Source organism: Condylura cristata, unplaced genomic scaffold, assembly GCF_000260355.1.
Source record: "Condylura cristata isolate star-nosed mole 26May11 unplaced genomic scaffold, ConCri1.0 scaffold00015, whole genome shotgun sequence".
NCBI classification, from domain to species: Eukaryota; Metazoa; Chordata; class Mammalia; order Eulipotyphla; family Talpidae; genus Condylura; species Condylura cristata.
In genome coordinates, this window is record NW_004567116.1 from 25,332,140 (window position 1) to 25,342,682 (window position 10,543).

At 37.7% G+C, this 10,543-nt stretch overlaps 1 protein-coding gene across 2 annotated transcripts in view; it reads right to left on the bottom strand.

Annotated features, from left to right (window-relative positions):
- Positions 1–10,276, bottom strand: part of PRMT3 (protein arginine methyltransferase 3) — a 74,265-nt gene extending 63,989 nt beyond the window's left edge. For both annotated transcript variants that reach the window (XR_001145487.1, XM_004682980.2), the window contains exons 1-5: positions 10,147–10,276; positions 9,746–9,872; positions 8,110–8,192; positions 6,676–6,725; positions 5,969–6,071 (exon numbers count right to left, since the gene is read on the bottom strand). Coding sequence is in view for 1 of the 2 variants with exons in the window: in XM_004682980.2 (XP_004683037.2) it covers positions 5,969–6,071; positions 6,676–6,725; positions 8,110–8,192; positions 9,746–9,872; positions 10,147–10,174 (391 nt within the window). In the remaining variant the exon portion in view is untranslated. The remainder of the gene's footprint in view (positions 1–5,968; positions 6,072–6,675; positions 6,726–8,109; positions 8,193–9,745; positions 9,873–10,146) is intronic.
- Between the last annotated feature and the right edge of the window lie 267 nt (positions 10,277–10,543).

The window sequence follows — 10,543 nt, forward strand, 5'->3', positions numbered from 1 at the left end:
AAAATAACAAAAATAATGAACAACCATATACCAGAGACATTTTGTGGGGGTGGGGAATGGGATCAAAAACGGGGGTCGGGGGGGAGGGAAATGCACGGGACTATGGTGATGGCACATGGGTGAGTTGGTGATGGGAAAGCCGCAGGGATTACAATCGAGATGGAAAAAAAAATGTACAAAATGATGTAAAAATAAACTTTTATAATAAAAATAATAGGTTCTCAAAAAAAAATACAAAAAAAAAGAATTGAATAAAAAAATGGTATCTTCATTTTGGCAAGCTTCTGGTTTGCTTTCTTCTGGAATAAAAACTTTTAAAATTAATAATATGTAGATAACCCCATGGTAAAGGTAAAATGGGTAAATTTGAAAAGAAAAGGGATTTAGAAAACATTAAGATTCTTCACTGTAATGTATCAAAACAGTCTAATTCCAAGTCCTATGCCATCTAGGAAGTTGATTTTCCTCTTCATTTTCACAACTAAAAGCTATCACAAGACCCTCCCTGGTGGCGCAGTGGGTTAAAGCTAAAGCCACATCAGCATGAGCTCCATCCCCGCACTGGAGGTGATCCACAAGGCAAGGCAGTGGACTTTGTCAGTCGGCCTACTCTGCTCCCCACTCTGTTTCTGGTGAATTCTCTCACTGCCCCTGCATCTCTGGCCTGTACCTCAGCTCTGGATGCATAAATAAATAAATCTTAAAAAAAAAATTATCACAAAAGGTGGCCAACAGATTAGGAAGGCATAATACTTATACGTAGGCATAAACCTCACGAGAGCTTTAAAATACATGAGATCAAAACTAACAGATTAAACACAAGAAGAGATAATCCTTAAATCTCTGACAGAGATTTCAACACACACCTCTCAACAATAGACCAAGCTAGGTTTTAAAAAAACTAAGACATAAAAGATCTGCCTAAAAATATTCGGTCCTTTAAGTTAATTATTTATATAGTAATGTACTCACTATCTGTACTTGACACTCCTAGAGAGTATTGATCAGTGATTTTGTAGAACATCCCTCGGTCTAAGTCTGCCCAATCCTTTTTCATTACTGGAATAAAGTTACACATTTTTGGCAAGAATAGAAGAGAAATTCTGTTGTCTCCTCAGTGCGGTGAGGCTCATAGGGTCAATGTACTTAATTATTGGTGATGTTGATCACTTAGTTCTGGGGGTGGTTGCTGTACTTCTTCACTGAACAGTTATACTGCCTCCTTTATAGTTAATATTTCCTTTTGGGAGATTCTTTGAACTATGCAAATCCTGTTTTTCCTTAAAATTTCCCCCACTAATCTTACTTTTCACTGGTGGATCTTTTCTGTAAGTTATTACTGTGTTTGTCTACTGATGATTTTCTATTTTTCTCTTCTCCATTTATTCAAGGAATTCTAATCCAAGGTCAGGTTGCTCCTCCATTTATTTATTTTGTTGATTACTTATGCCATATGGACTCATGGATGCTTGTTTTATCCAACTGTTTAAAATTTAATACTTCATTTTCTATTTTGCTCAAATTATTCCAGCTTTGTCACTAGGAACTCTTTCAGGTTTGTTATTGTGGGTTTTTAAAAATAAATCCTTGTTTCCCTATTTATTATATTTTCTACACAAGATGGACCAAGAGTCATCTTGTATTCTCCCTGCCCCTTCCATGGAATCAAGCCACCTAAGACAGACTTAGTTCCTATTCTTGGAGAATAGGGTTATAAAGCAAGATCTGAGCACTAATAGCACTCATGCTCCTGGGGTTTTTCTAGGGTCTCTTGGCAGATGAAGCTAGGAAATCAATGTATATGTACTAACTCACACAGGCACACACATCTATATTTCTTTACCTATTGATGTGCATATTAAAAACCACAAGTTTGTACTGTTCTTCTGATTCCAATTTATCATCACAATAGTCATCTCAACCTTCCATATTTCCTTATTTAAAGCCACCTTCTCTGATATTGAGAAACCTGACACATCATAATTCCTAGTCCATATCCTAAGAAAAACTCGTTATGAGATCACAGTATTTAAACAGTATTTTTATCTGTAGCCTTATCACAACAGTCAGAATTCCAGTTACTTAGGTAATTCTTTTCTCTATCCTCTTCAGGATGGTTACATTATTCTTTTAAATATAGTTAAGTTCATTTGTTAAGAGTTTGTGTTCCCTTTTACACTACCACTTCTATAAGCACCCCCTATGCACTCTGCTTAGTTGCTGATGTTATTATGTGAAGGCTATGAGAATCATTACTATGGTCTAAAGACTATGAACTACACAAAAAGATACACTCAAGGAGATGTCACATCTTTTATTCCTGTTACTTCATTCTCATTGTGCCTGTCTTTCTGTCCCACAGGTAATAGGGATACCATAAGAAACAGTTTCCTTATTTGCAGTTTATTCACCCCATATTTCTTTTGTACAAATGTGAAGATGTGTATTTCTCAAATCTGATTCTATAATATTACATACTCTTTTAGACTTTGACTCTTTTTTTTTTCATTTAATAGGACATTGTGGGAGTCATTCATTAGTTCAGAAACCTTCAATCTTATTCAAAAAAATGTGTATTCCTCCACAGTGTGGATGGATGAACATTTAAGTCATTCTGTTATTTTGCAAGTGAAACACTTTACTGAATGATCCCATATGTGTATCCTCAAAGTGTTGGAAGCGTATTTTCAAGACAGATCCTTATGAAACCACTGAGTTAAAAAGTGCATACCCAGTTTTGTAGTTTTGTTAGGCATTGCCAAATCTGCAGTCTATAAGCAATGTTAGACAACGCCTATCCACAGCTGTTTTCAAAAACTGTAATGTCAGATTTTAAAATTTTCTTATCAGCAATAGGTGAAAAAGGGTATCTCACTATCATCTTAGTTTGCATGATCTCAGATGAGTGAATTTGGACATTTTTCATACGCTTAAAGTCTATTTTTATACCTTTTTTGGAAATCATTTAGTTTTATATTTATTCCCAATGCTTCATCAAGTGATCAAGGGATAACAACCCTTTGTGGAATATGTTTCAATTATACCACACTTTCAAAAAAAAAAAAAAAACTAAATTCTACCTTATTCACTAAGACTTATGTTCCCCTAATATCTTAGGTTTTTCTGTTCTAAGACCCCATCCAGGATTACACAATTTATTTAATTTTCATAGCTCCTAAGTCCCCTCTTGGCTAAGACAATTTCTGAGGTTTTCCTTGTTTTTGATACCCTCTATAGTTTCTTTTTTAACACAAATTTTTTTTTAAGATTTTATTTATATGCACACAGAAGTGGGGTACAGGCCAGAGGTGCAGGGGCGGCAAGAGGATTCACCAAAGACAGAGTAGGGAGCAATACAGGCCAACTGATGAAGTACACTGCTGAGGGGAGCAGCAGGCAGGTCAGGAGAGGTCGGCCTGCACCATGTGGATCACCTCCAGGGTGGGGATCGAACTCATGATGAAGTGGCTTTAGCTTCTTAGTGCTGTGTTTTAACCTGCTGCACCACCAGGGAGAGCCCAAATGTTTTTTTAAAAAGATATATTTATTCATGCAGACAAGAACTAGGGTACAGGCTTGAGATGTAAGTGTGGGGAGGTAGACAAGAGTGGGGAGCAGAACAGGCAGATGTACTGAAATACACTGCTGAGGGGTGCAGTGGGTGGGATAGGTGAGGCCTGTCACACCACATAGGTCAGCTCTCTGACTGGGGATTGAACTCCCACTGCAGGGCTGTGGATAGCCTTACAGTGCTGTGCTACAACCCTTTGAGCCACCAGGGAAAGCCAATGCCCTCTGTAGTTTTGAGGCATACTGGGCAGGTAGTCATAAAATGTTTGACACTTTGTATTGTTTTTTCATGGCTATACTCATGTTACTTGTTTGGGGTGGAAGAAGAGAACAAGAATGTGCCATTCTTATCACATCCTATCAAGATTACGTATTATCAACATGACTTATCTTAATGATATTAACAGGGACTCAGGGACTCACTGACTAAGTATTTGCCAAGTTTCCCTAGTATAAAGTTGTTTTCCTCCAATTATAGTGTATTTTCACACACAGGATAGTAGTAGTACATTAAATACTCTAGAAACATGAAAAAAATAAATGTCCAATAGGAAACCCACAATCTAATAGTGCAAGTATATTTTTATAGGTCTATACTGTATTCAATCTAAGACGTAAGTGATAACTTTCATAAGAAATAGAAAAGACAGCACAGTTCAGAAATGAAGAGATTATGTAGACCAGCAGGTAATAGTGTGGGTGATGTGTGTGCTAGTCTCTGTGGATACAGACCAGTACTGAACTGTAACTCCAAGGATATTTGAACTTAATTTTTTTCAGTCTGTAAAAGGTGATAGTGACTACTATCCTGTAAGGTTGTTCCATATATCAGCATGCTACCTATCAGAGGGGAGTGCTTAATAAGGATTTATTGTTATTAGCGATTTTGAATGTAGGAAGAAGCCCTGCAAGGCATTCATCAAAGATATCACTTTGGTCACCCTGAGGAGAAATGAAGTCAAACAAAAAAGAAATAACCTGGGAGGCCTTCATGGTGGCGCAGCAGGTTAAAGCGCAGCACTAAGAATCGAAAGCCACTTCTGCATGAGTTCGATCCCTGCCTGCTCCGGAGGTGACCACATGGCGCCGCAGACCTCTCCTGACCCGCCCGCTGCTCCCATCGGCAGTGTACTTAGTTGATATGCCTGTTCTGCCTCCCACTCTGTCTCTGGTGATTCCTCTCACTGCCCCTGCAACTCTGGCCTGTACCCCAGTTCTGTATGAATAAATAAATAAATCTTAAAAAAAAAAAAGAAAGAAAGAACCTGGAACTTAGCAAATTTTAGGATTAAAACAAAACTAATATATCTGGACCTAAGTCATCATTTTATTGATGAAGACTTAAAACCAGAAAAATTAAATACTTTACCTAAGGTCACATACTTCCTGGATTAGACATTAAAATTTTTACTACATCACAACTTAATGATGGTACTTCTCAAAGAAATGAGTTTCCCATAGTTCTGATTAAAAAAACTGCTTACTCGATCTGCCTGTTCTGTGCCCCACTCTGTCCCTGGTGAATCCTCTCACCCTCCGCATCTCTGGCCTGTACCCCAGTTCTGTACGAATAAATAAATAAATCTTTAAAAAAAAAAAAACTGCTTAAGTACACATTATTAAACTAGTATCTATGAAGATTTGTGTCTGTTTAGAATGGTCGAATGGTCCTATTGAACTAAAGAGAACAAATCTTCTATCTCATCTGACTGATACAAGAAATTAAGAGTAAAAGATGAAAAATCACTTTATCATGATACCTGAGATGTACCAAATATCTGTAAGATATGTATACAAGATACTAAAATATCAAACGGAATTTTCACAAGATGCCTGTCCAATAAGGAATGAACTCAAGCACAGAGCAAGTAATAAAGGAACAAGGCTATAGTCAAGAAATGAGAGTGACCCCACCACATGGGAGGGTCAAGAGTTATTATATGTGGGTAGGCCCAAGAAAATTAGGGTAAATCTGCTCTTCATCAAAACAAAAATCTCAAGTAGATGTCTTAAGAAAAGAATTATCTGGCCTGAATCTATGAAATGAAAAGTAAATACTATTAAATCTACTTTTAATTTTTTTAAACCAGTTAGCTGTATTAAAATGTTAAGTCAATATCCTTGGACTAAACTGAAAATTATCCTCTCAAGTCTCCCTAAGTTTTACAATGTCTTATACTTATTGTTTAAACAAGCTTACGTAGGTTTCTAATTTCCTCCCTGATAATTTATTATTGTTGATTGTCAGTTTTAAGTGACTTAACTTTTCTACTAATATCAACTACCCAATCATGTCTTTGCAGAATAAAAGAGATATATTTGTCCTATAATTTTTAATCACTATTTTTCCATAACAATGCCCCTATTATTATAGTACATAACAGTATGTTCAGCTTACCAAATTGAAGTAAAAGGTCATCTTCTAGTACAGGCTTCAAATACTCTTCTTTCTCCCAAGGCACTGGGTTGTATATGGAATTCATATACTCAACAGTAGGATTCTGGATATAAAATTAATTGCATGTGACTTTACTGCAGGTAATCTCAAAATCCCCTAGCAAAAGTACTAGGAAATTAAACAAAACAAGAAATCACATCTATATTATACAAATCTTTATCTATTTAAGGAACATTATTACCTGCCATTTCATTAACTTGACTGGATGAGAGCTAAGTTAATGGTCTCAATGCAGTTTTTTTAAAGTTTGGATTTGGGAGATGTGACAATATAAACATTAACTTGAACAGAACAGAAAGAAGAACATATTTGAAAACACGGAACAAGAGCAACCGAAGTACTTAAAAATCACACTAGGAATTATTTCTGATTTTAAAGAAATACTGTCTATTAGCATTTCCTTTTATCTAACACTGAATTGCTTTTCACATACACCCATTTTACTTATTAGACACAACTAAAACCAACACTTGTGTTAAGTATGGTGTGTAGACCTTTACTTGGTGTTACATGTTGTACTAGTTCCTGGAGTTCATGATTCACCCAATATAAATGCCAAATTTAAAACATTTCCTTATATAGCAGTTCTTTACAGTCAGTATGGTTTTTCTTTAGTTTCCAAACAAAACTATAAATTACCAACTTACCTTAAGTCTAATAAAATTTATTAGTTTTATGTATCCATAAAATTCAAGTCCTAAAGTGGGAGGGAAAAAAAACAAGTCAATTCACCTATTTTTTTTTTGTTTGTTTGTTTTATTACAATGCTTTTTTTTAATTTTTTTTAATTATTACAAAAGTTTATTTTTACATCATTTTGCAGACAATTCACCTATTTTAACAAATGACTTCTGTTTGATTACCTTGCTTTATAGAGGTTTCTTGGAATAGATAATATTTCTTCTCTACTATTTATAGTATTTTAATTTCTTATTAAGAGAAAGAAATAACTTGCATTTCTGAATATTTTAACTGAGAGTCAGCGATGCATGACAAGTTTCTTAAACACTTTTCTAAAAAACATTTCTAAAATGGAAAATCAATTTTTAGAATTCTATTCCTCATGTGTCAGAACCTGGAAAATTTAAGTTCTAGATTTTACCATGTATTTATCAGTTAACGTTAAGAGCCACAGGTTGGTAGGTTTTCCCAATTTTTATAGTGTCTATCGGATTATAATTTCATTAGAACATGGAATACCAAAATATACTAGCTTTTATATTAACTTAAATGATGCAAATTAAAAAACAATTAGGTTATAATCTTCCAAAAATGAAGCATTTAAAACTACAGAAAATAATAGCATATATAAACAATTGGTTATTATGTGTTATGAGAAATTTGATAAAGAAAATCTTAGAAGACATTATTTATATGCAAAACCTTATTTGGTAAGAGAAAAAATAGAAAATTATATTTAAAGTATTATACCAATTCAATTGAAACAAGTACACTAAAATCACTAACAAAGAAAAAACAACATTAAGTCATTCATGTTTTACAAAAGAGTATTTGCAACTGAATTTGTGAGTACACCAATTATGTATTTTGTTTTTAATGGAATAACCTAACTCTTCTATACCCACTTAAAGGAGTGGAAGTTTTTCACTGTATGTATAAACACAGGTTTCAACAGAATCATGGTCTGAATATTCTAACTTACCTCCTTAATAACTTCATTACTCTTTATTTCTTCTCTTTTACTAAACTCCTTATAAAACTCAATCATATACCTTAAAGTTTATACCATCATCTGACCTAGTATTTTTTTTATAATCACACACTTCCTTTTCCAAAGTCAATTCTACAACTGTTGTCTAATTCTAATACGATTAAAAAATACCACCAAGTTTTTATTGGTTTTGGTTGTGAAGTCAGTATAAGCTTAATACAGTGAACTTTATGTACAAGAATGATTTCTTTATTAATCTTTCCTCAAAGGTCACCAGTCAAAAACTTTATTTTTGTAAGTTAAATTGTTATACATTTCATTATACTGCATGTATATAGAAAAGGTATGGAAAAAATAAAAGTTGAAACTTAAATTTCATAATGGAAACTTTGTTCTAAAAAATACTCACCATGTTTATGGACCATGTTACCAATATTAAACTGATGTTCAGACTTACAGTGTGAAAATGTTTCTTCAGCAGATGTAAATAACCTGAAAAAAAAAAAAGCAAGAGCTTCATGGAATCATTCCCACAATTCTGAACATTGATTTCATCTTAAATATACACTTTCCCCCCAGTCTCTAGTTTTATTTCCAATTAGGAAGAAATATCCTTATAGATGAGAAACCCAGTACTTCCAAAGAGAGTATTTCTGAGTTCAATTTTATACCTAGAACTACCCTTTAAATGTCCAGATCAATTTATCTGCCAAAAAAAAGCACTGAATTTATCAAAAGGCTTTTAAGAAAGAACACTCCCTTTGACAGATTCTTTTCAGTCCTTAAAACTCCCTACATGAGATTCTTTTCTCCTCTAGGTGTTAACTATGCTTTCAAAGGTTTTGAAATAGCACAGCTTAACCTGCTTTTTAGAAATAAAGCACAAAATGTAATTTCACAGCTGGCACATTCCCAAAGTACTACATTTCAAAAGTTATCCCCCTAGTGTCCACAAAGACCTTGCATTATAGGCATTGTAAAGATTGAGCCTCTTCATTACACGACCCGCAAAATGAAGGACACCTAAGGTTAGCAATATATTAACAGAAAAGCCATACTTTTTGGTAGCACATACGCAGTTCCTAGTTTTAACCAGTGTTTACCGCGGCTGGTTATTTCTGCAGTGTTTATGTGGCCTATCACAAAGGGCATCGTGGGAGCTGTTAATACTTTATGACAACTAGAGTATACGCAGACATACTATACTTACCCAAATCTAGGAAAAAATAAGTTTGAATTTTTTTAATATACTACCAAAAAACACCATGCTCAAGTTTAGGGGATAAAAAACGTTTATTAACGTCACACAGGTCAATGCCAGCCAGGCCTCTTTCATGCCTACTTGCCCAGGACAGCAGCCTCCGTCAAAGCTTGTGAAGAGGCAAAATTTTAAGTGGAAAGAATACAAGTTTGGACGTAAGACATACCACACCTCTGTGATGGTGAACAAGTTGAAACTGCAGACTCCATTTTCATATGAAAATGCATTGAAAAAGACATCTATTCCTCCCCCTTCAATTGGTGGGGAACCTCAGCTATGCCAAGGGACTAAATGGCTCAAATGAAATGTTGCACCTAAGACACTTTCTAGTCTCCAAGACTTAAAGAAACGTAAAGATGGAGAGATGCTGAGAGATCATGTCTTTTTGTGGTTCCCAAGCTTTTTATTCATTTGAATGACTTCATATCGTGCCTTTATGTTATAGAAGATTCCTAGACCTCTCTTATTTAGCAAGCCTGAGGTGCTCAGTTCAGCATCTGTATTTTTTTTTTTTTTTTTGTCTCTGGTGACATAGGCACTCAAATTTGGGCTGTCAAAACCTTCTCATTTTATACATGGAGAGACTGAGGCAGGTCAAAGACAAGTGGTACCACGGGGCTTCCAGGTTTCAGCTCCTCCCTCACACCACAGTGGTCTTCCTTCTCAGCCAACTCTCACTCCGAACCACTGGTCCAAGAATTCGAAGTCGGCCACGTTGGTTCCTGAGCAGAACCACGTGGCGCAGGTCCCCTCGGGCTAGAGCCTGGCACAGAGCTGGACGAACCTGTCACAGAACAGGCAGGGGGTCTGCTGCTTCTCGCGGGGCACCTCGGCTTCATCCTCATCCTCCCAGGCGGCCTCGTCACCGCTGTCTGACAGTTCAGGAAGGTCCTCCTCATCCGCCACCGCGCCTAGCACACACAAACGGCCACATCAGCCCCTGCAGCCAGAGCCCACCCGGCTCACAAGACGCAGGATGGGGGAGGGCTCTCCCCGGGGCGGGAGAGGGGGTAAGGGGACGTTCCTCCTGACCCCCCTTTGTCCCCCCCCCCGTGCCGCGTCCCTCCCTCACCCTCCTTGAAGGCCCGACCCCCCCAGCTCCGCAACCTGGCTGGCGCCAGAGGAGAATCTCCCTTGGGCCCCAAGGCTGACGGAGCCCTGCGCGGAGAGGCCGGGGGTACCCACCGGTAGCGCCCGACGCTAACGAGCACATGGCTGGGGAGCCGGATGCGCCTAGGGGCGGGGACCCGGTAGGGTAGCGCGCGCGCGACCGCCGAGGCGCTCTCGGGCCCGGAACCCCGGGAACGTGCGCGAGGGTGAGCACGAGCGCGCAGCGGCGCCGGGACTGCGGAACTCGGGGGACGCTTGGAGACGCGAGCGCGCGCGTTAGCTCGGGAGCGCTTCCGGCTTCGAGGCCGCAAGGTCTATCACGTGAGTCGGGTGAGGCGGGGCTGGAGCCCGGGCCACGCCCCCTCCTGCCGCAGGGTTGACGCAATGCGCGCCGAGTCAAAGATGTAGCTGGGTTTGAGTGTGGAAGGCATGTAAATGCCTATAATCCCCTTCTGGGGCGGCTGAAGGACTT